Source organism: Dermatophagoides farinae, chromosome 5 (genome assembly GCF_024713945.1).
Source record: "Dermatophagoides farinae isolate YC_2012a chromosome 5, ASM2471394v1, whole genome shotgun sequence".
NCBI classification, from domain to species: Eukaryota; Metazoa; Arthropoda; class Arachnida; order Sarcoptiformes; family Pyroglyphidae; genus Dermatophagoides; species Dermatophagoides farinae.
The window spans coordinates 4,739,382-4,767,106 of record NC_134681.1 but is presented as its reverse complement, the minus strand read 5'-3'; the positions used below and the strand labels follow the sequence as shown (position 1 = coordinate 4,767,106).

General features: G+C 32.4%; 6 protein-coding genes across 10 annotated transcripts; 3 read left to right on the top strand and 3 right to left on the bottom strand.

Moving 5' to 3' along the window:
- Positions 1-51: 51 nt before the first annotated feature.
- LOC124499572 (sodium-coupled monocarboxylate transporter 1) lies at positions 52-3,164 on the bottom strand. The gene is made up of 6 exons (XM_047063511.2): positions 1,969-3,164; positions 1,837-1,905; positions 1,657-1,776; positions 1,431-1,585; positions 1,223-1,363; positions 52-1,147 (listed from the first exon to the last, which is right to left on the bottom strand). Exons 1-6 carry the CDS (start codon positions 2,305-2,307, stop codon positions 76-78), a joined length of 1,896 nt encoding a protein of 631 aa, XP_046919467.2. The 5' UTR covers positions 2,308-3,164; the 3' UTR covers positions 52-75.
- Positions 3,165-3,835: 671 nt separating this feature from the next.
- On the bottom strand, positions 3,836-10,276 carry LOC124499977 (protein diaphanous homolog 2). Of its 2 annotated transcripts, XM_075731516.1 has the most exons (11): positions 10,195-10,247; positions 9,976-10,039; positions 9,396-9,754; positions 8,093-8,683; positions 7,935-8,030; positions 7,489-7,875; positions 6,668-7,431; positions 5,494-6,610; positions 5,050-5,419; positions 4,462-4,983; positions 3,836-4,387 (listed from the first exon to the last, which is right to left on the bottom strand). In XM_075731516.1, the coding sequence occupies exons 3-11, from the start codon at positions 9,591-9,593 to the stop codon at positions 4,236-4,238; spliced, it is 4,197 nt and encodes a 1,398-aa protein (XP_075587631.1). In that variant the 5' UTR covers positions 9,594-9,754; positions 9,976-10,039; positions 10,195-10,247; the 3' UTR covers positions 3,836-4,235. The 2 variants fall into 2 exon arrangements, with proteins under 2 accessions (XP_075587631.1, XP_075587633.1); XM_075731518.1 differs by lacking the exon at positions 9,396-9,754 and having other exon boundaries at positions 10,195-10,276.
- Positions 10,277-10,279: 3 nt separating this feature from the next.
- Positions 10,280-15,138, top strand: LOC142597562 (uncharacterized). Its single transcript, XM_075731519.1, has one exon. It carries the CDS (start codon positions 11,588-11,590, stop codon positions 14,930-14,932), a length of 3,345 nt encoding a protein of 1,114 aa, XP_075587634.1. The 5' UTR covers positions 10,280-11,587; the 3' UTR covers positions 14,933-15,138.
- An 88-nt stretch (positions 15,139-15,226) lies between these two features.
- LOC142597563 (uncharacterized) lies at positions 15,227-17,755 on the top strand. The gene has a single exon (XM_075731520.1). It carries the CDS (start codon positions 15,362-15,364, stop codon positions 16,007-16,009), a length of 648 nt encoding a protein of 215 aa, XP_075587635.1. The 5' UTR covers positions 15,227-15,361; the 3' UTR covers positions 16,010-17,755.
- Positions 17,756-18,283: 528 nt separating this feature from the next.
- On the top strand, positions 18,284-26,089 carry LOC124499978 (FHIP family protein AGAP011705). 4 transcript variants are annotated; one of them, XM_075731489.1, is made up of 10 exons: positions 18,284-18,382; positions 18,578-18,903; positions 19,636-19,882; positions 19,956-23,048; positions 23,359-23,409; positions 23,739-23,906; positions 23,986-24,065; positions 24,134-25,305; positions 25,378-25,534; positions 25,602-26,089. In XM_075731489.1, the coding sequence occupies exons 4-10, from the start codon at positions 21,450-21,452 to the stop codon at positions 25,774-25,776; spliced, it is 3,402 nt and encodes a 1,133-aa protein (XP_075587604.1). In that variant the 5' UTR covers positions 18,284-18,382; positions 18,578-18,903; positions 19,636-19,882; positions 19,956-21,449; the 3' UTR covers positions 25,777-26,089. The 4 variants fall into 4 exon arrangements, with proteins under 4 accessions (XP_075587604.1, XP_075587606.1, XP_075587607.1 ...); XM_075731491.1 differs by lacking the exon at positions 23,359-23,409 and having other exon boundaries at positions 18,297-18,382; XM_075731490.1 differs by lacking the exons at positions 18,284-18,382; positions 18,578-18,903 and adding an exon at positions 19,385-19,483.
- Positions 26,090-26,201: 112 nt separating this feature from the next.
- Positions 26,202-27,136, bottom strand: LOC124499979 (uncharacterized). Its single transcript, XM_047063990.2, has 3 exons — positions 26,835-27,136; positions 26,601-26,768; positions 26,202-26,527 (listed from the first exon to the last, which is right to left on the bottom strand). Exons 1-3 carry the CDS (start codon positions 27,088-27,090, stop codon positions 26,265-26,267), a joined length of 687 nt encoding a protein of 228 aa, XP_046919946.2. The 5' UTR covers positions 27,091-27,136; the 3' UTR covers positions 26,202-26,264.
- Positions 27,137-27,725: the final 589 nt, after the last annotated feature.

The following is a 27,725-nucleotide window of genomic DNA, read 5'->3' as shown; positions in this document are numbered from 1 at the left end:
ATTTTTTTTCAAAAAAACACTGGATAAAAACATGGTAAGAATGCAGCAATGTACAAACAACAACTTTAAATTTATTTATTTATTATTGATAATTTGATCATTAGTAAATGCAACATTAGTGATGCCCATTTCAATCTGTTCCGGTTGTTGTTGTTGCTGTTGTAGTTGTTTTTGTGAGACATTTTTTTCATTAAAAAAGCTGCCATCGACCTTTAAATTACTGTTATTATTATGATTATGTTTATGATGATTTGAATTAACATCCAATGTTACATCCGTAACGAATGAAATATTACGTACAATTGGTGATAATAGCCGTTGATCAAGTTTTCTATTCTCACGATGACCACCAGTTAATAATGACACTGATAAACCAACTACTACACATACAACAAAACCAACTACCGACATGATTAGGTAGCTTATATGTAATATTTTGCCCACACCTTCAGGATGATATGATGTAAGGAAACGGCTATTCATCTGTAGAAAATGATCATTAGCCGATGATGGTGATAAATAATATTCACGAATTTCTGTTGAACAATTATCAACAGTAGTACGAAGAGAAATATGTGGTCGTGGATGAACTATACCACCTAATGATATTGATAAAGAAACGGCTAAACCACAAAGAAAACCGGCCATTGCACCTTTTGAATTGACAAAACGACAAAGTACAGCAATGCTGAACAAGCCAAACAACGGTCCGTTCATCGAACCGAATAATGACATTGATGCTTGCATTACGGTGCCTAAACTACCAACACCGAATGACATGGCAATGGCTAACAAACCATAACCAAGTGCCAATAAACGGACAGCTCTCATCGATCGATGATCATCTTTATCGGCCCAAGAGAATCGATTTTTAAGTAAATCTTCCCATGTAACAGCAGCTAATGCATTGAATCCCGATGATAATGTACTTAATGAACCACTAAATACACAAGCCACAAATAATCCAGGCAAACCAGGAAATTTAGCCAAAGTATCCATTACATAGTATGGTACTAATTGATCATGTCGTTTGATGATACCCAATGTGACTGGATCACAGTCATGATATTTACCATAGATGACAACACCACTCAATATGGACATGATTGATAAACATATTAGTCCAGGTAGATTATAATATAATGTACTAAATAAAATTGATAAAATAAAATCAATAAATGGAATAAATTATATTCACTATTATTACAAAAAAAAACTGTACCGTTTTGCAAATTTTTTCGATCGCATTGAACAATATCGTTGAACCTGTGTTTGACTGACGCAATAACAAGCACCCCAACTGATAGATGATCCCATAAGTACATTCCAAATATTATCATGATTATAGATGTTAAATTTGAAACTATTGATTACAATGTCAATAATTGCAATATTATATATTCATACATATATATTCATATATAATTTACTTTAATAATTTGAGACGTCCACCTTGATCAAGTATATTGATTGCAGATGTAAAACCACCGAGTTCGATCAACCCTTGTATGATGACGATAGCAACACCAAGAAACATTAGAATACATTGTAGCACATCAGTCCAGATGACGGCTTTTATTCCACCCTATAGAACAACAAAAAAAATTGAACAGATCAATATATTATAATTTGAGAATAATTTTCGTTTTATCATACAATCGATGTATAGAATGTACAGATGATTCCGACAACCAAAATTGATGTTGGAATTGAAACAGGTGTCACAGAACTTAATGCAATTGCTGGTCCATATAATACAACAGCCATATACGGCATCTGGTGAGCAAATTTTCAGTTGAAATTTAGTTTGAATTTTTTTTTTTTGCATTCACTTACAGTGGCTATAAGAAAACCTAATGAACCAGCCATTTTGAGATTTTTTGAATTAAATCTTTGCAAAAGATACTGTGTGGATAAAAGACAAACAAAAAAAAATTACGAGAGAACGAGAAAAAAAATATATATTACCTCATTAATGGAAACAATTCCTAAATCATAGTAAACTGGCATAAAAACTTCTGCAGCCAATATGATGACCAAAGTGATGGAAAAGATTTGCATAGCAAATTGTGTGCCCACTTGATAAACTTCAGCCGGAACACCCAACAATGTATTTGTGGACATAAAACTGGCAACTAATGACATTGTCACTGGAAATATCGATAATTTTCGATTACCAGTCAAAAAACTTGACGATGATGGTGCATTACGGGCTCTCCATGCAAAAAATATACCAATAAATGATGATGCAACAAGAAGACCAACAAATACACAATAATCAGCAATGGAAAAATTCTTGATAATCATTTTGATTATTTGAAATATTTTTTTTTTGTTTCAATTAAAAAAAAAAATTTAGTTTAGCAAATGAAAAAATGAATGACAATCCAGAAAAGATGTAGATTAATTCGTGATTCTTGATGATGATCAATACAATGTTAATGAATTGAAAATTATACAAAACAAAATTAAAATCATTATGGATAGTGGGAAGAAATAGATTCTTTTTTTTCTGCAACGTTTACACAGCTGTGATTGATGTTTAATGGAAACAAAAGAAAAAATTCAGCACACACACACACGAAAAATGACTGAAAAAAATGCAATGAATCCGATTGATGAAATGAATTGTCAACGTTATGATGAAGTTGTATTTGTAGACATTCGAACCAATCGAATTCATATAATCTACTTCACTTAATCATGTCATCATCAATTTTGTTCTTTTTGTTTCCTATCAACATATCAATTTTCAAAAAAAAGAGAAAAAAAATTTCGATGAAAAATACGTTTTCATCGAAGTGAACAAAAAAAAAATTCATGTACAAAAAAAACGCACACACGAATAGTGAAGAAATGTCAATCAAAGCAACGAAATTGAAATGAAATGTACCAAAAAAAAATCCGAAATCAATCAAAAAAAATCCAGAATTAGGAATTGAGGCTATCGATTTTGATAATTTATGATAACAATTTGTTATCATCGATCAATCAATTTGGATTTTTTTCCCACATTCATTCATGTGACCTGAATGATTATAATATTGGGATGTGAATGACAAAAAAAAAAATACAGAAATTTCAAAAAAATTTCAAGATAGGGTTCAAAATGATTTACCATCGATTTCTACACGGCCGAACACATTGTCATATTGTTATGCCATAATTCATTGATGTTATATCCATCATAAAAATCAAAATTATCAATCATATCAATCGTGCCATAATTGATTAAGCAATTGGTGGAAAAAAAATCATAACGTGATATTATGATGATTTGTTAAATTATAATTGTGAATCAAATTACCAATTTCCAGCAAATTTAATGCGTCAGAGACAGAGAAGAAAAAATAATAATAATAATAATCGATCCATACTAATAGATAATATTCATACATTTCTAATCAATACAAAGGAGTGATCCGAATCAAATTAAAAAAAAAAATAAAAAAAAAATACAAGCATTGCGCACCGACAAACGATTTTTTTTTCAATCATTTTATGAATAAAAATCAATCAATCAATTGATGAGGCAAAAAAAAAATTCAAGATTCTCATCTCAAATTACCAACAGCAACAACAACGACAACAACAAAATATATCATACATTCGAATCATATCATCATCATCATCATTCATTTTAATATCCGTATATCCGTAGTGGTAGATTCAATTATATTTGATTAGCTGATTTTCTTTCTTTCTCTCTCTCTGTGTGTGTGTGTGTGTCACATGTATGTATGTATCCGGTATAGAATGTAACAAAAAACAAATTCCAATTAAACCCACTAGTTGGTAGTTGGTAGGCCAAAAAAAAACAGATGTCAAAATCATATTTAAATTTTTTTTTTCATTTTAATTATCACATCATTTATCATAGATGTGAAACAAAACAAAAAAAAAGAATGTGGAAGAAAACAAAGGACAATTTAAATAATCGAAAAAAAAATTACAAAATTTTATCGGAAGACATTATTTTTTCTTGTATCTCTCGTTTGAAACAAACAAACAAAGGAATGTATATATAGGTGTGCGTGTGTGGGTGTGAAAAAAAAAATATGAAATGAAATGAAAATTTTTTTTCAAAAATATGAATTTTAATGATTTTATAAACAATGTGTTTTCAATATATCAAGGAACAATATGTAATGTAATATGAATTTTTAAAGTGTGTAAATGAAATGGCATGTGCGTTTATTTTTTGTTGAAAAAAAATATCGACAAATTTAATTCAATCAATATTTGACATTATTATTGGAAGAAACGACCATAAATTCTGAACCACCACCACCACCATTACTACTACTACTATTATTACTATTGCCAATTGAATTACGTATTTCTAATGATGTACGTGAACGTGTACGACTTAATTGTTGACGACGATCTATAAATGTAAAGAATTTTTTATTTATATGAGAAAAAAAAATTTTACCTTATCAATCAACACAACAAACATACCTTGAGGTGTAACTGCTTTGGTTCGTTTACGTTTATGTTGGGCAAACGCTGAACCAGTATGTAATGAATTTAATAAATGTTCCATAAGACCTTGATCCATTCCATCGGTTTTGGTTAGATCAATTTTATGTGATATTCGTTCACGACGTTGTTTTTCTGCTTTTTCTTTTGCTTCTTTAGCACGACGATTTTTTTCCTCAATTTCTCTATGCTGTTGATTCTGTGATAATGCTTGAAAATATTGATCTTTAAATTGTTTAATATCATTTATACATTCTTCCATTGAATATTGTTTTTGATCAAATGAAAAATATTTAGCTATTTCAACATAAGTGTTTTCCATTTTTTTATGCATTCCATCCAATAATTGATATTGTTCTTGTGCTAATTCTCTGAATGATGTCATTACTTCACCAAAACGATCATCATTTGAATGTGGTTTAAATGTTTTTAGATCCAATTCTAATGCTCGTAAACTGGTGCGAAAATATCCCAATGTTTTGGCAATTGTTTCCGGTGATGCTATTCAAAGTGAATTTGAAACATTAGTTTTAAACAATTTGTATGATAATAAATATATATTCAAACCTCTAACAGCTTTATCCATATGATGAAGATCTTCATAGAAACGCATTGATTCGGGAAATTTTTCCTCCATCGTTTGTGCGATAAAATGTAATAATGTTGACTTATTATCGTTAGTTTTTGTTGATATTAATTTCGGTAAGAAACTTATTTCAAAACCAATAGCCCGAGCATTATATGATCCGGCATTCATATAATTTCCGATTCCAAGAGTCAATTTAATTACTTGTGCAAAACGTTTCGATGTCAATACTTCTTCACAAGCCATAGTATATGAAACAATATCTTTCTTTACTTCTGCTAATGTTTCATTGAATTTTAATTTAAATAAAAATGATTTCAGTCTGTTGGTGAGATTTTTGATGGATCCAAGCTGTTTAAGAGAATGAAGTAAAAAAAAAATTCAAATAAATACAATTATACAGCAATACAGTAAGAAACACTAACCATATAAGCAAACTTTTCGGCTGGATGAAATTCATCCAAATGAATATGCTGAGCTTGTTCATCCAATTTTTTAATTTCTTCTGCTGATGGTAGATAATGAATGATTTGATCAACAAGACTTTCAGTAAGAGTATCTTCGTTCATAGATAGAACATCAGATTTGAAATCTTCAGGTGAACGTTTCGAAACGCTTAACATAATGGAAAGATTCTGTGCAGTTTTATCACCAAGCACACGACATTGACGATGTTTACGTGAATGTAACGGTGTTTGACGACCACTTGTTCCATGGTTACCTGCTGCATCGCCCAAGCTCGATGAATCGATTAAGCCATCCTGTGAATCACCACGATCAATATTATCGGCATCTTGGCCTTTGGCACCACTATGTGTCATGGCAACATTGGTACTGGCAAATTTATTCACTAATGAATCAATGATGTCATCGCTCATGTAAACATCATCGGAATTCATTTGTACCCAGATAGAATCTTCGCTCACTTTCATAGCTTGTAATTTTTTCCACATTGGTTTTTTCAAACCCTTTTTGGGTACAAATTTGGCTCGTTTTATATTGAATGGAAATTCTTGAGGTGGAGGTCCAGGTGGTGGTGGTGGTGGTGGTCCACCAATCGGACCTCCCATCCCTGGAGGTGGTGGCGGTGGAGGAGGTGGTGGTGGCATAAGCCCTGGACCACCCATTCCAGGGGGAGGAGGAGGAGGAGGGGGAGGCGGCGGTGGTGGTGGTGGGCCAGCTGTTGTGGCTGGAGATATCACAGACGGAACATTTGATGACTCAACTTGGTCAAAACTAACATTTTTCGACAAAGCTTCCTGGAGTTTTTGCAATTTTTCTTGCAATTCTTGATTATTCTTTTTCTCTTGTTCAACTTTTGCCTCAGCTTCAACTTTAGCGGTGAGTGCATCTTCGAGTTTTTGATTCAATTCCAAGCTCAATGCTGAACCTTCACTGTCTTTAAAACGTTTGACAATCGATTCGATCATAAAGTTTGTATCCATCTCGAATCGTGATCGGCGACTAAAATCAGGATCAACACCGGATGGATGAAACATGATCTGAATGAGACATTCTTCAATCAGGTAATAATAAGCAGGCCTGCAATGAAAATTGGATTATGATTAATCATTTAAAACAATTTAAATCAAGAAATACCTGACGTATTGATCATCACGTATGAATAACAATAGCTGTAGTATAGATAAAAGACCAGATTCCATGGGTGTATTGACCACCGAATTTCTCAGCACTCTATAACAATCATCCATATTATCGAAATCGATTCGGATGTTCTCAAATCTAGAGGCCATCTCATCGAAATCTTCATTTTTATTGTTGAAAAATATTTGAAATGATTCCAAAAAAGTTTGTTGAGGTGACTTATGTATTACGATTCTTGTAGCTCCTCGAAAATTCTGGTTATTGTTATTATTATTATTTACTGATGTGATGCCCGTAATGGTGCCGGTACTAGCCAATGATACAGAATCCTGCTCATTATCGTTGGGTCGTTCTTTTAATAACCTTTTTTCCATTTCATTTGCAATATCACGGAATGTGATTTTACCGGAAAGATCTTTGGTCCGGTAAATTTCGCAACGTAAATGGAATCTTTGTTCAAAATCTTCATGATTAAATATCAAACCATTGATCAATTGAATCGCACTATAGGCGACATCAATATGGTCATCATAATGTTTAAGACCTTCGATAATGATGGAAAAACGTTGATGTTCGCGATCAGATTCGATTGCTGTATCAGTAAACGCATTGATGACACGTTCTACACCTTTTTCTACTAATGTGACCGCCGCTAATAGTTCCATGGTTCTAGCCATATTTGGTAAACATGATGGATTCAATGATTGTACTAGTATAACAAACGCTTGTTCATTTTCCAATATTTGATTGAAGCCCACCTGTAATATGGAGATTTATTAAGATTTTCTCCTCAAAATAAATCGAAGAAAACTTACCTGAATGTTCATAAACGAATGTATACACATGATGATATTGAACATGAATTCTGGAAGTTTTTTATCAGTCTGCATTTTCGCATGATGTTGTGCATGGCTTATATTGCGCAAAATATTCAATAAATAAATATGGCCTTGATTAGTGCCGAATTCTCGAACCCATGAAACATCTTTACAGGTCAATTCAACGCGTAATGATTTAATCAATGTTTGTAATTCTTTCGCATGTATTGATTCTTGATTATCCTTGAGAAATTTTGCATATTCTTGAGGAGGTTTTGTCTGCTTTTCATCCAAAACCAATTTCTGATTGATTAACAAACGTTTCTTATCGATACTCATCGAACGCATGCTATTTTTTTGCTCCTCTTTTAGATTATATTCATTCTGTCATTAAAAAAAATGAAAAAATTTCATCATCAAACATGGCATTGTTATTCACAAACCAGAATAAGTTTTTCGAATAATTTATCGATATTTTCATCGTTCGTTGGTGTCGATGCTGATGTCGACGGTGATGATGGTGGCATCGTTTTGGAATTCTATGAAAAAACCAAATAAAATGTTTAAGATAAATTTTAATTTCAATGAATCAAAAAAAAACCTCGTTTGATGTCATTATATCGGTTGTGGTTGAATCTTGTCGTTTATTCTTTTTATTACTATTATTTCCTTGACCGGTATCAAAATTAGATGACATTTTTTGCTGTTGTTGTTGATGTTTATTTCGTACACTATTCTCAAGTTCGTTTAAAAAACCGGTAGGTAATTTATTATTATTGTTATTCATATGACCATTTATTGATGATGATTGCATTCGATATGATGATGATGGCTGTTCAATAATCAAATCACCTGATGATGTTGATGATGACCAAGCCTGATGATTTACATATGTTTGCTGCTGTTGTTGATCAACAATACTATTATTTGACCAACCATTCAAAGGTCTATGATGATGATGATGATGTTGATGTTGTTGTTGTTGTTGATGATGATGATGATGATTGTTATCTTCAACGCCAAAAATTTGACCCGAATCTTTTGAATGAGTATGATGATTTAAATGATGATGGCTTGAAGAAATATTCGATGATGGTGATATTAAACTTGTAGTACTGGCCAATGGTTTTTTATGGCTGCTTTCAATATTGTTTTGTGATTGATTCGATTTATTACGATTCAATATTCGATTCTATTGATTTTATTGTAATTGTAAAAAATAAAATAAACACAGAAATTCGATTAAAATTGTCTTTTTCAATATAAATATATTTGAAAAAAATTGGGTTCATCATATATAACATGCGATAACCAAAAAAAAAAAAAAACGTGAATTATAAATCATCACTAAAACCAGAAAATGTTTATATGTATCTATGTCACATGCACGACAATAACAACAACAACAACAACAAAAAAAATCTTGTTTCGATGTACCATGCTAAAAAGAGAAACAACCAACACTTTCTTTTCAAGCAAATCAATCATCAATCATTATATATATAATTTGAAGTGCAAACATGCAAAATTTCATGCGATAAGAAATAAATCAATTCCACATTGATGTTAATGTTGACGATGATGATTATGAAAAATGTTTACATGCAAAACAAAAGAAAATTGAAAATAAAAAAAAATTCATTCAACAGGATATAAATAGGAAGGAAACAGAACAAAAATCAATATTTAGTTTCCGGTTTCAAGTGGTTTTAAATCCACTTTCAATGGAAAATAATAGATGATGATGATAATGACCAAAAAAAATCAAAAAAAAACCGACGATAAGATTAGATAGGCATGCAATAATTTTATATTTCTTTTTTTTTAAAAAAAACAAGAGAATAAAATAAGTTCCTATTTCACATGCAACTATCAATCAATCAATCAATTTTTATCATTCTTACGATTGCATTATTAGCCGATTCTTGTATTGATTTTGTTTTAGATGTTTTTGTCGATGTTTTTGATTGTTGTTGCTGCTGCTGCTGATGTTGCTGTTGTTGTTGATGATGTGGATTATGACGATGAATATGATGATCACCAACAGAATTGGCAGCAATTAAATTCTTGCTACTATCTTGAATCTTTTTATTATTCATCATAACTATCTTCTTTTTTGATTTATGATGATAATGATGATGATGATGATGATGATAATTGTGAAAAATTTTTCAACATTGATGAATGAATGAATGGAGATTTTAAAAATTTTTTCAAAATGAAAAAAAGAATCAATGACAATCAAAGTGTTTGATTTTTTTCACTGGATTTTACCAACAAGAAAGAAAAATATAAATGAAAAAAAAAATGGAAATTCATGAATATTTCATAACCAACAAGTGGTTTGTTTATGTCTACATCTAGGTGTGTGTGTGTGTGTATGCGTGTGTTTATGTTGTTCATTTCTAAGAACAAACAAACAAAAAAAATATCACAGAATTTCCAATTTTCACAACAACAACAACAACAACAACAAATACTTACATAAAAAAATCACGTTGATCGATTTGGAATTTATTGATGGAATGATTTTGATTGCATAATATAACTAGATGTTATAATGGAAAGGTAAAGTAAAGTAAAAAATTACATTCTTCAAAATTCATAATAAGAAAATTCAATTCATTTTTTTTTAGAAAAACTATCATCATCATCATCATCATAATATAATCACTTTTGATGATTGATATACAGCTCACATACCATGGACAAAGCAAAAAAAATATTAAACGACAATCATGATCATCATATATATCATGAACATACATTTCAAGCAAGAAACATATGTTCGTCCTTTATGAAGGGGACCAGCCAAGATTTTGGACTGGAGGAGATCACGTGAGAAAGCTGCCAAAGTTTTATGACCAGGGAGTGCCCGAATTCGACATTTTGTGACCAGTTGGGCACCTAAAAGATTTTTGTTTATGTCGTGGGAGTGGGAATGTGGCCATAAAATAAAGGATTGGCTTGCAAATCGATCAAGAATCGATCAAGATTTGTCAACCGATTGTACCAATTCGATACGAGATCAAAGAACCGAAGACCGACGAATGGCTGAAATTGATTATTGTCCTTTTATGGAACTGACCATAAATCGTTTGGTCAGGCTTGTTAAGACGAACCAAGGACCAAAGAAATGAGCCATGGCAGAGAAACCTTGGGATTGGAATGCCAGATAAGAACGATTCATTAGGAAAGGACCACATCTGGCCAGTCATAAAACAGGGTTGAAGTCGAGAATTGTCAAATGGACAATCGAGCAACGATACCCCGCGTAGAAAGCAGGAGAGGACATACTCCCTCCTAAGGACCATTAAGGATGGAAGGACAACCAACATAGCCGAAATTATAAAAACGAATGGAAAACGGAGAATCAGGGGCAGTCGGTCAAAAAGCAGAAGGAGATTAGAGTCGAACGATTGGTGAAGTAACGACGTAAGACAGTAAGAAGTGATTCAGAAGAAGAAAGAATTGGTGTTCCAACAACCGCGTGGGAATTAGATAGAAGACAAAGATTCCCATTGCAAGCAGCATCCGTAAGACAGAAAGCGGATGAAGAAGTTCGATGCCGACACAGTCATAGAGTTGACCTGTTGTCAAAGAAGAAGTGTGTGGAGTAAGAAGAACCTCCACTACCGAATCCCGATAAAGAGGTAGAAACCCGATCGGTAGACAGTTGGAATAAAACCACCAATTAAGATCATCATCATCATTATTGCAGTAACAACGTCTTATAATTTTATTATAAGTGCTAAACGTCGTGTATTAATATAATTTGTGTGTGCTTACTAAATTGTGTAAATAAAATCCTTTTCTTTTCGTTGTTGAGTTGATTATTTTCGGAAGGCCAGATATCATTTGGGCTTCCGGTCTACTATTTCCATCCAGTGGATCGGTCTAGGCGGCGGCTCAAAGTCAACCATAGTTTCGCACATGACAGACCAGTAGGATCATCTTCCTTTCACGCTTGGACCAACAAAATTGTCATCGAAACATCGAAAAGAAATCCGTGAGTAGAGAAAAAAATAACCGTTAATTTGCGTACACAAAGTCCTCCCTATCCTATCACACACACGCACACATACACACACACAAAATGGCCGACAAAGTGAAAGATAACCCGACCCCAGAAGAAATCAGCAAGTTGGACGAAGATATCGAAGACGTATACGATCAAGTTGAAAATGTAGTTGCTTTCTGCCCGACGGATCCATCCGCAAGCACCGTGAAAATTTATAATGAGAAAATTTTGCAAATCAAGAAAAGTAGTGCACGGGTCGCCAATAAAGCCGAGAAATGGGAATCGAAGGGATTGAAGAACATGGAAAAACTCAGAGGCCTGCTCAAGACTATCACCGAATTTGAACAAAGGCTAGGAACGTACTGGCAAAGAATCAGAGAGGCCCTGGACAAAGCGGAACCAACCAAGGAAGAAATGAATATATCAGTGTCAGCGCTAGAATATTTCAAACGTTCCAGAAACCAGCAAACACAAGCAAGAGAAGATTTCTCCAGCTGGTTCAATAGATCAAGATCCACCGCTCCTCCACTGCAAGAAATATCAGGTCGAAATGTCCACGGGAACCCAGAAACAAGAGAAGATAACGTGATGTTCCAGACGCCACAGGGCCTAACATTCAGAAACACACCGCCGGAAACGGACAATCAAACCGTCACTCCACAGATGCTGCAACAGGTCATGCAACGATTGCTGGAGACCTTTCAGACGCCAACAGCAACCAATATGGCCTCAACACCCCTAGGCCAAACAACTATTCTCCCACCTATCGACAGAAGGAAGAAATATCACGGTAGAAACTTAGACAACATCAACAAGTTTGATGGCAAAGCCCGAAACTTCGCAGAATTCATAAAAAGTTTTGATACATTTGTAGGCACAACTGATATCGCTGATGATGAAAAGCTTGTATTGTTAAGGAAAAAGTTGGATGAGGACAGCCTGAATGTTGTCAGAGGTATCGAAAATTACGAAGAAGCTTACACGGTCCTCAACAAAATGTACAACAACACAGCTATCGTTAAAAGAGACATCATACAAGACATTAGAGCATTGCCAACAGTGAGATCTTACACCCAAGTTGACCAGATGATAAAAAACCTGGGCGTGGTCAGATCAAGATATAACCAACTAAAGAAGGAACCACAACAACGAACGTTCCTGGAATTTGAATTCTTCAGTTTGGTATGGAACAAATTCCCAAAAGAAGTGGCTGAAAAATCGGGAGAAATGGCAGATGAGCCAGGGCGGATCCACAAATTTATGAAAGACGCTGAAAGCTATGTACAAAGCTGGCAAAAGACACTGGCCGCCCAAGAGTCCAGCAACCCGACCAACGAGACATCAAGAGTCAGACTGCACAACACGTCCGTGGACAACCACTACCAGTCCGAGAGAGAATCGGGGTTCCGAACAAATGCCTGGGGAGGTCCCTCTCTCAGACAGAAACCTATGGGGGAAGCTTGGCGAAACAATCGTGAACAAGGTTATAGACAACCCCAGCAACAAATGGCTACACCAGGACAATGGACAAGCAACCGATGGCAACAACAGCAACAGTACTTTGAAAACAGACGATTAGAATGCATGTTCTGTGGAAAACCTCATCTATCGAAAAATTGCCCTCTTACGACGAAACAAAGAAAACAAATATTGATAAAGGAAGGCAGGTGCATCAAATGTCTTGGCCGCACACATGAAACGAACCAGTGCATGTCCGTAAAGAAATGCTTCGAATGCGGGGGACCACATACCTATCTCGTTTGCGACCAGCCGAAAGCAACGACAAAACCCGACCATCAACAACAGACATCACAACAACCAGAACAGTCCGGCGAGAACGTCGTACCGACACGTCAGAATCAAGACAATCAAGACAACTTTGATCCATCACTGCTTGCTACCAATGTAAAAGAATCGAATGCTCCGGAAGGAGTACCATTGATGTGGACTCCTGGACTAACGAAGATAAAGGTCTTGATAAACGAATTTCCGTGTGAGGCCTTGTTTGATACGGGAGCTTCACATTCCTTTATCAGCGATAAATTAAGAGAAAAATTGAATTTACCGTGGGTACACCAGAAACGAATCCGTGTAAATCAAGCAAATTCGGCTTGCGAAGCGATGGGCGTAGTAAAAGTAAAATTACAGATGGGGGTAATGAAACGATCTCATCTATTTTTTGTGCTCGCAGCAAGAGAAAACGTGATTATAGGAGTGGACGTCATGAAGAAATTCCGGTCGTATCGCGATATTGATGGGAAAGTATTCCAAGTGCTAAACTATAAGTCGTATCGATTGGACGTTCGGAGAAGCTCCGGGAAAGACGTAAGGCTTAGCACAATCATCATTGACGAAGACACCGAAGAAGATACGCAACGGCTGAAGAGAAAAGACCAAGAAAGAACAGACCAACAGGTCCAAGAATTTACAGAGGCTGGTCTAATACAAAAATCCACATCAGACTATGCTTTGCCGGTCGTTCCGGTGAATAAAAAAGATGAAGGGGAGGAGACTCGACTGTGCATGGACAACAGAAAACCCAACGAGGTCACAGTCCCAGAAAGATATCCGATGCCGAATATAGGGGATATCGTGGAAAAATTGTTGGATGCCTCCCTCTTCACTACGTTGAATATAGCATCGGGATTCATTCATATCCCGATAGCGGCAAGAGACCAGAGGAAAACTGCTCTCGTGACCATACATGAACATTTCGAAGGGAATGTCATGCCATTCAGGCTGCAAAACGCACCTGCGATCTTCCAACGGACCATTTACAACGTCCTGAAGAAACACAATCTAACGACATTCGCACAAAATTACATCGACGATATCATTGTGTTTTCAAAGACAAGACCGGATCACCTCAAACACCTCGAGCTGGTCTTGGAAGCCATGATAAAGGAAAATATCAAGTTAGAAGAATCGGAATGCCGTTTCATGCAAGAAAAGGTGATTTATCTAGGACATGAAATTTCCAAAAATACAATCAGTCCGCTACACAGCAACATGGACGCCATCTTAGAATACCCAGCACCGACCGATAAGAAAACCCTGAGAATATTTCTTGGGAAAATAAATTTTTATCATCGATTCATACCAAGCCGAACAAAAACTTTGGACCCATTCTATTCCTTGTTGAAGAAGAACGCACCATTTATATGGAAACAATGTCATGAAGATGCGTTTCAAGTAATAAAGAAGATAATTACATCAAAGCTGGTCCTAAAGATATTCGACCCGGGGGCTGAAACAATTTTAATAACGGATGCATCCGATGTAGGGATCGGAGCCATCCTGAAACAGAAGAAAGATGGACAAGAAGAAACGGTCGGCTATTTTTCTCGAAAATTGTTACCCTATCAAAAGAACTATGTGGTATCGGAAAAAGGAATTGTTAACCATAATCGAAGCTATTGAATATTGGCATCACCATCTGTACGGAAGAAGATTTACCATCCGTACTGATCACAAGCCTCTAAAGTATCTGAATTCACATAAACAGACACATACCAGAATAATGAATTGGGCAATGCGGCTGAATCAGTACGACTTCAGCATCGAATATATAAAAGGGGAAAACAATGTAGAAGCGGATTTCCTCTCACGTAATCCAAATTATGAAGAAGAGAAAAAAGAAAAATCAGAAAATGTGACAGAAGAACTCACAACAAAAACAGCACATTATGATTACGATTCAGAAACGTACGATTTTGCAAGAAACCCGGATCGTGAGATTAACGTACTATCGATGGCAAAATTAGAAGACCTTCACAAGCCATTATTGGATCGACCACCCCGGGGTGTGTGAAGTACAATAAGTTTGTAGTACGATCTCGGAATGGGAAAATGCGGTATTATCTGCCGGAGAAACCAGCAATTGAAGAGATGCATCGAATCCATGTGGAAAAGGGTCATTTGGGTATTGTTAAGACCATCCAACACTTTTCCATCAAGTATTGCGCCACTAATCAGAACCAGTTGGCCATAGACTTAGTAAACGGGTGTGATATCTGCAAACGGGCCAAGAAACAAATCCGTAAATACGGAGAAATCGGACAAATGGAGCCAACACGGTCGTGGACAGCTCTAGCTAAAGAGGCCATAACAGAATACAAACACACAATTCACAGCAGCACAGGCTACACACCATCATTCTTATTAGATGGGTCCGATCCTGATGAAATATATCAGGATGTAGATCTAGTTCAGGCTAGAAAGTTAGCATTTAACACCAGTCAAGCTGCACATAAGATTTCCAAAGAAAGAATAGAAAGAAAACACAAAGTTTTACAATTAAAAGAAGGTGACCTAGTGTACGAAAATCTCACCGATGAATCAAACAAAGAAAAACTTGAATCGGTGTTTAGCGGTCCGTTTGAAATTGGCAACAAAATTTCAGAAACCATATACGAAATCAAATTACCAAACAAAATTGAACGTGTGCACATCGGAAAGTTGAAGCCATATCAACCTCCGATCATCAGTGAAAACTAAGAAGAAACAGACAAGTGAAGTGTGTGTGAACCAACAATCCAAACGAACAAGTGAAGTGTGTGTGAACCAACAATTCAAACGAATAAGTGAAGTGATAAAACAACAATTTTTCTCCAAGAATTTAACCAATTTGTGTTTCTACAAACAATTACGTAGAAGTGTAAAAGAAAAGAAAACTACCATTCAACGATAGTGCTTTATATGTCGAACAACTAGACGTGAAAGTGAACAATATGTGTCATTCCCTTGTTGTGTTTGTGTTTTCAAAGTCAACTTAATTCAAAAAAAAAAAAAAAAAAAATGTCTTAATCATTATCCTCTTGTTTTGTATTTTCTTTATTTCTTTTCACCTTATATTGATTATAACCTTCTAATGGATCTTTTCCTCTTTTATGTTTCCTTTTCTTAAAAAAAAAAAAAAAAAAAAAAAAATTGTCAATTCCAAGCATTGTATAACTCACTCTTATCTATCTCTTTATGACACTTGTATATCATTATAATTGAAATTCCATATTCACCTATTATACACAAAAAAAAAAAAAAAAAAAAAAAAAAAAAAAAAAAAAAAAAAATTCTGAACATTGCATGCAAATTATTTTCGTAGGTCATGTAGAAGACAATCGTATGGACCAGAATAGCAGACGAAACCACCGTATGGGGGAGCCCACCCTAAGTTTTTATAAGGGGGGGGGATGTGATGTTGGAAACATATGTTCGTCCTTTATGAAGGGGACCAGCCAAGATTTTGGACTGGAGGAGATCACGTGAGAAAGCTGCCAAAGTTTTATGACCAGGGAGTGCCCGAATTCGACATTTTGTGACCAGTTGGGCACCTAAAAGATTTTTGTTTATGTCGTGGGAGTGGGAATGTGGCCATAAAATAAAGGTTTGGCTTGCAAATCGATCAAGAATCGATCAAGATTTGTCAACCGATTGTACCAATTCGATACGAGATCAAAGAACCGAAGACCGACGAATGGCTGAAATTGATTATTGTCCTTTTATGGAACTGACCATAAATCGTTTGGTCAGGCTTGTTAAGACGAACCAAGGACCAAAGAAATGAGCCATGGCAGAGAAACCTTGGGATTGGAATGCCAGATAAGAACGATTCATTAGGAAAGGACCACATCTGGCCAGTCATAAAACAGGGTTGAAGTCGAGAATTGTCAAATGGACAATCGAGCAACGATACCCCGCGTAGAAAGCAGGAGAGGACATACTCCCTCCTAAGGACCATTAAGGATGGAAGGACAACCAACATAGCCGAAATTATAAAAACGAATGGAAAACGGAGAATCAGGGGCAGTCGGTCAAAAAGCAGAAGGAGATTAGAGTCGAACGATTGGTGAAGTAACGACGTAAGACAGTAAGAAGTGATTCAGAAGAAGAAAGAATTGGTGTTCCAACAACCGCGTGGGAATTAGATAGAAGACAAAGATTCCCATTGCAAGCAGCATCCGTAAGACAGAAAGCGGATGAAGAAGTTCGATGCCGACACAGTCATAGAGTTGACCTGTTGTCAAAGAAGAAGTGTGTGGAGTAAGAAGAACCTCCACTACCGAATCCCGATAAAGAGGTAGAAACCCGATCGGTAGACAGTTGGAATAAAACCACCAATTAAGATCATCATCATCATTATTGCAGTAACAACGTCTTATAATTTTATTATAAGTGCTAAACGTCGTGTATTAATATAATTTGTGTGTGCTTACTAAATTGTGTAAATAAAATCCTTTTCTTTTCGTTGTTGAGTTGATTATTTTCGGAAGGCCAGATATCATTTGGGCTTCCGGTCTACTATTTCCATCCAGTGGATCGGTCTAGGCGGCGGCTCAAAGTCAACCATAGTTTCGCACATGAAAAATAGATATATATGATGATGATATGATGGCGGCTTTTTATCTTGAAAGATATAGACTATAATAACCACATAAGGTTTTTACATACACACATATATCACATCATAGTGGTTTTTGTTTTAAGAAAAAAATTCAAGTGTTTCCTGGATTAAATGAAGAAGAAAAAAAATTTGTCAATTAATTATCATCAAAGATTGATATTTTTCATTTTAAGTGATATATATGAATGAAATTAGAAAATTTTTTTTTTTTGTTTTTAATTTGAAAATTTGAAAACCATGAGAGTAGAAATAGTATAGTATGATGATGATGTAAACGTAAACGATTTGGTTTAGAATTCCAATTACTAGATGGCGGTATATAACAACAACAAGACAATTCTCAAGAATATTTGTGAAAAATGAAATGAGCCAATTTGTGTGTGTATATAAAATTTTTTTTTTTGGTGATATATGCTGATGTTTTGTTGTTGTTGTTGTTGTTGTTGTTGTTGTTGTTACCACGGATAAAAGTAAGTAGATTACCAATTTACGAATTGAATCTAGTTAATAATATTTTTCGTGATTATATTCTGTATTTTTTTTTTTTTTTTTTGTTAATATATGTTTTGAAACATTTCCTCTAAATACGAATATAAAAAATTTGTTGATTCCAAAATAATGAAAATCGGAAAAAAATTAATTCGAATTTAATGAAATGAAAACAGAAAAAAAACAGTGATAAGAAGAAAGAAAGAAAGATAAATATACACTCAACAACATGTGACCATGGTGACCAATTGTCTGTATCGTCCTTGATTTTTTATTTTCTGGCTAAATCGATCGATTGTTTCGCTTGATTGAATTTGCCATTACCATCATCATCATCATTATCTTTATTTATTAATATCGAACAACAACAATCAAATAATCGATGAAATACTGCATTTTTTCTTCATTTCCGTTTGGACCATTATCGGGTGATAATCACATAGTGCATCTAGAAAAAAAAATCATTGCTAATAAGCAATGAGTAAGCATCATTTCCATACAGGTATTTATTACAATCTATATGATGATGATGATGATGATGATGATTCAGTTGCTGGTTGGATTAAGTTTAGTCATATACACGGATACAATAGACAAATAGTATATTGTAGATAAACATCAAAAACAAGACGCCACCATTATCATCATCATCATCATCATCATCATCATTACATTCATTATATGACACCCGTTTATATATATTTTGTAGCCCGACCACACACACAACAAACAACCTTTTAACAAATTTTGAATGAATTCCTCTATCACTACTAACTGATCAATGTTGCCACAAGTGCATTTTACATTCTCTTTCTCTCTCTCTCTCTCTCTCTCTCTATCTATCTATCTATCATTTTTGTTTGCCTCTCAATTTCCTATATATCTATCTTTATTGGCGGTTAACTTGCTTGGCAAGTTATCTGCAATTGTTTTTTCTTCTTCTTTTTTGTTGTTGTTGTTGTCCTCGCTTCACTCAATTTATAATATCGGTTGTTTTTATTATCATTGTCGTTTTTGGTTGATTTATGTTTGTCTGTGGGTTTGTGATGAAAAATTCCAAGTTCCATAATCAATCAATCTATGTAAGCAGAAAATAATTTCATTTCATCATTTTTTTTATTTCAAATATTCGTTTTTATTTTTTTTTAAGTGTAAACGTTTTTTCATAATCACCATAATGCATTTTACAATTTACTTTATTTTAAAAAATTTTTTTTTCTTCTTTTTTTCATAGTCTTGTATAAACTACGATTCAAATAAATCTAGCTTCTACGTATAATTTCCACATATAATATGCGTGTATACCATAATAATAATCTCTATATATGTGTTCAATTCATCAAGAATCTAAATGAAAAAAAACTACAAAATTCTGCAATCATTTTTAATCATCATTATCATCATCATCATATATTTATTATTCGTATAGATTTCACACATGTTGTCCATACAAAAAAAAATGTTTAAAAAAAATCAATGAGGTATTTGTCAATCAAATTTTTCTCATATCCATAAATTTCATTCATTAATTTTTTTTTCTCGTTTCCATTACAGAAAATGAACCCAAATTGATTAACCAATTTTGTCCATATTTGTTTGTCCGTATAATCATTAAATTGAAAACATGAAGTGAAACAAATCAACAACAACAAAACAGCAAATAATTGAATGCCATAATTTGATCAATATTGTTGATGCTTCAACTTTGTTCTCGTTTATTTATTGTTTTGTTTTGTTTTCATCAACATCAATCATCATTTCAATTACTTTTCATTTTCATTTTTCTTTCCGTTCACGAACAAAAATTTGTTCCATAAATAATGGACAACATTTCGATGGACAAACAAATGTGAAAGAAAGAAAAAAATTCTCAACATAACGGTTTCGAATGTTTTCGTTTTTTTTGTTTGTTTTTTGTTTGTGCTCTCACTTTTTTTTTCTCTCACTATAGTATACTACTACTACTACCTGTTTCTACTATTTGTTTTCAAACAATTTTCAACAAAATTTTGTATTTGACCATTTTATTTCATCAAATTATCTTTGTATGTATGTGTATGTGAATGTGTGTTCAAACATAATTTATTTTCCATTTAAATTTGATTTTGTTTGTCATCATGATGATAATAATCAATGTGAAAAAAATAATATTTCAAACCTGCTGTTGCTGCTGACATTTTTGATCAATCATTCAATCTTGGGCTTGATTTTTGTCGTTCAATTTGTTTTATTAATGTGTTTGTGTGTGTGTATGTGTGTATTGTACACGAAAACCGGAAGACAAATGTCGAGAAATTATATAGCACTACAGTTACAAAAATCTAAGTTATAGATTTCCATTTTTCACATGACATTCAATCTGATTGAATCATATTTCCGATGACGAAAAAAACATTTCATAAATGATAATGATGATAATGTTGATGAACAAAAATAAAACGCAAATTATTAAATAATGTTATGAATGATACTACGAAGATACGAAAAAAAAACCAGACAAAAATTCAATCCAGAAGAAATAGAATCCTTTTTTCCATTTGATTTGGCTTCTAACATCTAATTTCATTCAATTACATTTTATCATCATCATAATCATCCACAATCCAACAGTGATGCTAGTCAATAATAATGAAAAAAAAAATTCACTCTCGACCTTTAAATTTTAAAATATTATCATTATACTACCTGATCAACTTTTTATCACATTTTACATTCTTTCTACTATCCACCATCATTCAATCTTTTTATTTATCTTGTCTTGATATTTTATTGTTGTTATTGATTCGTTTTTTTTCGCAACAAGTTGTCATTGGTAACGCTGATAAAATGAAATAAAAAATCAACAAGTAAAATCCATTTATTGTTGTTATTATTCATTGTTGTTGGATAAAATTTTAAAACGTAATGAAAAAACAAAATTGGGCGTCAATAATAAAAATACGTTTACAAATGTATCAAACATTGTTTTTGTGATTAAATTTTTTTTTCCACATCAAAATTTGTTGTCCGAAGAATTTCCTTACTAAATTATATAAATTAACTAACAAAATGGTCATGCCAGATGTATTGAATTCCAATGTTTCATCATCATCATCGTCTTCCAATAATCTATCATCAACAATGATTAATAATAATCATAGTCATAATAATAATAATAATAATAATAATAATCACCATCATCATCATCATCATCATCATCATCCAATGTCATCATTATCAACAACCGATGAATATAGTAGCCGATATTCATCATTACAAGATACTGAATCATTAAAAAGTGCCATATTGGATTCATTTCGTATGCATTGGATACAAGCATGGTCTATTATGGAATGTAAAATTCTAAACGATATAACTATTGATGATTTATCAAGTATTGTTAATCATATTGAACAAATGATTTCATTATTAGTTGAAGAAAATGTAAATGATGTACGTACTGCTGCAAGTATGAGTGATATAAAAACATTTGAACATACAACAACATCATCAGAAAATAATAGCCATCATAGTTGTGGTCAACATAATCTGAATCCGAATAATAATAATAATAATTCTATAATAATCGAATCATCCAGTACATCATCATCCTCATCATCATCATTAAGCCCATTATTGGAATTTCTATCAAGTGAATCAATATTAGAGAAAATATTTCAATGGTCAGAAATGTCCGGAGAATGGAAGAATGCCATGTATCTGGAACAATTAAAATTATATGATTTATTAATTAGTGAATTGTGCCAAACCGATATTATTCTATTCAAGCAATCATTCTTTCAGCCATTGATATATTTATTAGATTCATTATCAACATTTTTAATGTCCAATTATACAACGATAAATAATTATGTTGTTGAGATTGAAAAACGTTTGGTTATATTGCTCAATACATTATGCGTAATAATTAGCCAGAATAATCGCCTTTTAAATTTATTTATTATTAATGGAAAATTCTATTCAACAAAAATCAACAATTCGAATAGAAAATTATCATTGAATGATATGTACGATGATGATATGACGGTAACCATTAATCATCAAAACAGTCATATGCCAAAACAACAATCTAGTCATCTGGATTCTTACTGTGATAAACAAAACAAAACAAATGAACATACGGACAAAATCGACAATGATTATGATAATCAACAGGATGATAATTTTGAAAATGTTTCTTTTCCATTATTTTCATTATTGATACAATTCGTTCATAGAGATGGTCCAATTGGACAACAAGCACGTGATGCAATATTACTTTGTTTAGCCATGTCAAGACATGATGAACGTTTAGCATATTATGTTGCAAATAAAACTGATTTCTGTCCAATATTGGCCACTGGTTTAAGTGGACATTTTTCATCACTACCACGTGTATTGATTGCCGCTAATAATGATAATCATCAACCATTATCGGGCAACAACAATAACAACAACAACAAAAATAATAATAATAATGAACAATATCAATCATATCAATTCAAACATGAACTTTTATCCAATTCAAAAGAGATTGATCATTTCTTAAAATGTTTAGATTTCTGCAATGCTGTTGTACAGATGTCTCATCCAATCATACAAGTGCAATTACTAAAATTTACCTTTAATGGTTTTTTAATCTCCGTAATCGGACCAGCATTACATCAGGTAAGAAGAGCGGGAATTATTTTTTGAAAATTTATTATTAGTAGTTTTTTCTGTGTTTGTGTGTGTGTGTGAAAATTGAAGAAAAGTGTGTCAGTTTTTATATAAATCTGGAAATCTGCGAAGAATAATAAGAAGAAAATGCAACAACCATGGTGGAAATTGAATTTTTCATTTCCCATACACAATCACACATGATTGATTGATTTGAACGAAAATTTATATTCTTATAACGAATATTTTGATTCTCATCTTTGTCTTTTTTTCTAAAAAAAACCAAACCATCTTCATCATCAATACATCATCATGAAAGGATGTGGCCAATGTTTCCATCAACGATCTTGAAACATTACCATCATATTCGGTGGGTATTGTCATTGTTATTATTGTGTGTGTGTGTACATTTGGATTTCATTCGCTTTTAATATTGGATAATGGTGGTGGGGGGCATCGATCAATGGATGCTTGAATGATGCATGATGAATTGCATGTTTCCATGATTTCTTTTATATATTTTTTTATTTTATTTGATTTCTCCTTTTTTTCAGTTTGCATGGAGTTTTTTTTAAATTTGTTATTTGCTTTCGTTGGGCTATGGCTATTTTTTTTATTATTATTATTGATGATGAATGTCTGAGAAATTATTTTCATTCAAACTAATTTTTTTTTCAATTTTTTTCTTTTTAAAATCAGAACACATTGGATGAAATTATAACTACAACTGCCTATCTGGATCTATTTATTCGAACAACAAGTGAACCAAAATTGATTCGAATATTTCTTGAATTTCTTTGTTTTGAAGTTTATGATAATAATTTCATTATTTCAACTTTGATCAATCGTATTACAGCTAAATCTAAGGTGAACAAAAAAAAATTTTGATTTATTGAAGAAAAAAAAATTTTAATTGCATTTTTTTTTCTCATTATTCAATATATAGCTATCACTTGTGACATTGATATTCTTTAAAACATTGTTGGATTTAAACTGTGAAGATCTACTTTATGAACTTATTTTCAAGTAATTGTTTCGAATTTTTTTTCTTTTTTTTCATTACTTTCTTATTTGAATTCATTTTATTTTTACAGACATCTAATGCGTGGTCGTCATTTGAAAAAAGAATCTCACCATGACGATAATTTGGATTATTCATCATCAAAACATTATGCACAAAATCAATCATATCGATCATATCAGAAAAATTGGCTTGCAATTTCGGCTCAAAAATTACTATCAACAAGTATATCTTATTATCTGAATAGTCTTTGTCCGCATCAAGCAGCGGCCGTAAATATTGAGATTGAATCTATTTCATCATTTGATTCGAATATATCGAATAATTGTAAATGCCATTCTGGATATTTTCTTAATTATCTCAATTACTTAAATGATGCTCGACAAAATCTTGAACAATGTCATTTAGCAACAAAAACGTGGCGAAATTCTTATCATGAACCATGTCATTTACTTAATGAAGTTCAAGATGAAAATATCATATTTTGTACGATTGATCGAAACAATCTGAACGGTGACAACAACAATAACAACAATAACGACAACAATGATGATCATAATCATGATGATTGTGGCCATCAACAACAATCAACAACAACAATGGCAATGATGGATGAAGAAATCATCGATATTAATGATATAATTACACAAAATACATTATTAGCAAAATTTTCACCTGGATTCAAAATGAAGAACTGCTATTATGATTTGAAAAAGAAAAAAATTAGCTATAAAATTGAAACAAATAAGCCATCATTTTTTGGCATGATGAATATCATATCAAATAATATTAAGAGTAGTAATAATAATAATAATAATAATAGAGGAAATGATTGGTCTGAACCACCACCGATTGGATCATTTTTATCGATATTATTCATGAAATTTGAGAAATTTTTCGAGAATGAAGTCATCACTAATCTACATTTGACCGGTCTATTGACTAGACTTTGTCATTTTCCACATAAATTATTATTATCATTATTATTTGATGAAACATTATCACGAACAAAAAATGTACCATGTTTTCTGCATTTAATACAAAAATTAAGTCTTGAAGCTCAAAATTATTGTGATGAAATACCGGATTTTGAAACAGTTTTTCAGGCAGCAAAATCAAATCTACAATCAATGCCATTGGGAGAAGTAGAATGTTCATTATTGCTTGGTAGTGGTGCTGGTGGTGTTACAAATATACGATCATCAAATTCATCATTATCAAAATCAAACGAAACAAATGAAAAAGGTAAAATAAATTTTTTATGATTATAGATAGATAGATATAGATAATCAATCCTTATACATTTTGCCATTTTAGGATCTCAACATAAAGCATTTGGAATGTTAAAAAATTTCTTTTTTCGTTCAACAAATTCATCGTCATCAACATCCACTATAGTCAGTCGTCGACCAAGTAATGCATCAATTGTTTCATCTACGGGACAAATGTTGGAAGTAGTTCCCGGTGGTATCAGGTATATTCTCAATGATGAAATTGTGTTTGGTTTAATTTTTCATTGTTTTTTTTTAAATTCTGTATAGATTCATCAATCAAACATTATTACAACAGCAACGAGAATTACGAGAACAACGAGATCAATCACAAAATGTTAATCGTTTCAATCAACTTGTCTATAATATAATTGTGTTTGATGAATTTCTCATGGAATTATCTGCCATTCTTATTGAACATTCATTAAGATATATTGAAAACTAATTGTAAAATGAAAACAATATCAAAAAGTTTTCGATACAGTTTGAACAAACCAATTGATGGACTATAGTATGGGGAAAAAAACATTCATCCACATGAATCATTATGATGGTAATTAGAATATCTCACCGGAGTCGTATATATATATCTATAAAGATATAGCCACATGTTACCTGGATTCCATTTTTTTTTAATATTTCATGTGGTGTTTTTCAAAGTTGAATGGATAAAATAAATGTTTAATGTTTGTAAGGTTAATTTTTTTTTATTTATTTCAAAAATAAAATGTGAAGAGAATTTCAATTTGTTTTGAAAATTGTATCAAATTAATGTACGATAATCATATAAAAGAGATTTAAACTGATGAAAAGAATTTGATGTGTATGATTAAAATTTAAACTTGTTGATATCGATTAGAATTTTTGTTGATATGTTTATGTGTATTGGTTTGTATGGACGATAATGATAATTTATGTAATAGAATTGTAGAATCATTCTTGTTGTTCGGCATCTGGATCAAGAATGAATTGGCCATTTTTTGCTTGTTTTTTTATTTTGCAAGATGTACAGAAAAAATTTCCATCTGGAATTTTATCAAAATTAAGGCACTTTTTATGAAAATATTTGATTTTACATAAAGAATTGTCACAATAAATCAATGTCGATCCAGGAATGTATCGTCGACAGAAACAATATGTTTCACCATCCGGATCGAATACGGAAAAATTTTCCGTATCCGAATCCCAATCATCGACTAAATTTTAAAAACAAAATCATTGATTATTATTATTATTATCGATTTGATTTATCATTTCGTATTTACTTACATGGATCATTAGCATTAGTGATATTTGAAGCTTTTTGTTCACTTGCAGCTTCATGTTGAAATCTTACTGATTTTTTTATCTCAATAACATTTGAACTCTTAATTTCAGATTTATTAAAATTATCACCAATTGTTTTAGAATAATCAGGCAAAGGGAAAATCCTAACATCTATAATTTTTATTTGAAAAAAATTCAAGATTATCATATTCATTCATTTCATTTTCAATTACTTACCAGAAAGCTTTACTTTTTTCGAGCCAATCCTTTTATTTGTCCAATGACGTTTTGCCTCCATCTTCTTTCCAGTGAATGATGATTGTTTTTTGTTTGACATTTTACCAACACCGGATGTACCTTGCATAATAACCATTTGACTTTTTGTAATCTGATTTTCAGGTTTCAATATTGAGATACCCGAATTTTTCTTGCCAAAATATTTACGATATTTGGCCAATTTTGATTGACTTGATTGAACAGAATTTTTATCCATTTTTTTTAGCCACAAAGAGAAATTGAGCAATTCTCAAATTATATTAAAAGAAATGATGCAACAAATGAAAATGAAATTCGAATATCTATATATGAAGATCGAAATATGATTTTTTCTATATACAATCACCATAACAATGATACTTAAAATAAATGATTAGAAACAACAAAACAGTTTTAAAGTGATTTTGTAAATTGATTAAAATATCCACCATTCATCAATCTAAATATCAAGCATTGATTGTGAATGATTTCGAAATTGCGTCAAACTAAAAAAAAAAAAAGAAATCACTTGAAAATAATATGAAATCCAACGGAAAGTGTCCAGATTTTATGCAAATTGATATGAATGATGATATAGAAAATATTTTTATTTTTTTTTTTTTTTTTTGGAATATCGAAATTCTTTATGTCACAATATTATTTTATATTATATAATAAAGAACTAAAGGGCAACAGTTTGAAATAGAAAATGAACTTAATGGCAATTACACTAACAAGGAGGAACATATACAAGCAAACACTATCATTTTTTTTGCTGTGCTATTCAATTATAAAGGTAAAGTGTAGTAGCGGCTAGGAGGGTGATGAAATCTGGAGAGAGAGAGAGAGAGAGAGAGAGAGAGCTTACAGAAA

Bases quoted from the DNA above. Each gene is read 5' to 3' on its own strand.
- LOC124499572 (XM_047063511.2), bottom strand. From the start codon at position 2,307: ATGATTATCAAGAATTTTTCCATTGCTGATTATTGTGTATTTGTTGGT. The intron at 1,586-1,656 runs GTATGATAAAAC...GTTGTTCTATAG, and splicing joins GTACATTCTATACATCGATT to GGTGGAATAAAAGCCGTCAT. The intron at 1,364-1,430 runs GTAAATTATATA...TGTAATCAATAG, and splicing joins GGACGTCTCAAATTATTAAA to TTTCAAATTTAACATCTATA.
- LOC124499977 (XM_075731516.1), bottom strand. From the start codon at position 9,593: ATGATGAATAATAAAAAGATTCAAGATAGTAGCAAGAATTTAATTGCT. The intron at 5,420-5,493 runs GTTAGTGTTTCT...TCTCTTAAACAG, and splicing joins CCGAAAAGTTTGCTTATATG to CTTGGATCCATCAAAAATCT. The intron at 4,984-5,049 runs GTTTGAATATAT...CACTTTGAATAG, and splicing joins TATGGATAAAGCTGTTAGAG to CATCACCGGAAACAATTGCC.
- LOC124499979 (XM_047063990.2), bottom strand. From the start codon at position 27,090: ATGGATAAAAATTCTGTTCAATCAAGTCAATCAAAATTGGCCAAATAT. The intron at 26,769-26,834 runs GTAAGTAATTGA...TAAAAATTATAG, and splicing joins GAAAAAAGTAAAGCTTTCTG to ATGTTAGGATTTTCCCTTTG. The intron at 26,528-26,600 runs GTAAGTAAATAC...TTTAAAATTTAG, and splicing joins CACTAATGCTAATGATCCAT to TCGATGATTGGGATTCGGAT.
- LOC142597562 (XM_075731519.1), top strand. From the start codon at position 11,588: ATGGCCGACAAAGTGAAAGATAACCCGACCCCAGAAGAAATCAGCAAG.
- LOC142597563 (XM_075731520.1), top strand. From the start codon at position 15,362: ATGCGGTATTATCTGCCGGAGAAACCAGCAATTGAAGAGATGCATCGA.
- LOC124499978 (XM_075731489.1), top strand. From the start codon at position 21,450: ATGGTCATGCCAGATGTATTGAATTCCAATGTTTCATCATCATCATCG. The intron at 23,049-23,358 runs GTAAGAAGAGCG...TCATCATGAAAG, and splicing joins TCGGACCAGCATTACATCAG to GATGTGGCCAATGTTTCCAT. The intron at 23,410-23,738 runs GTGGGTATTGTC...TTTTAAAATCAG, and splicing joins AAACATTACCATCATATTCG to AACACATTGGATGAAATTAT.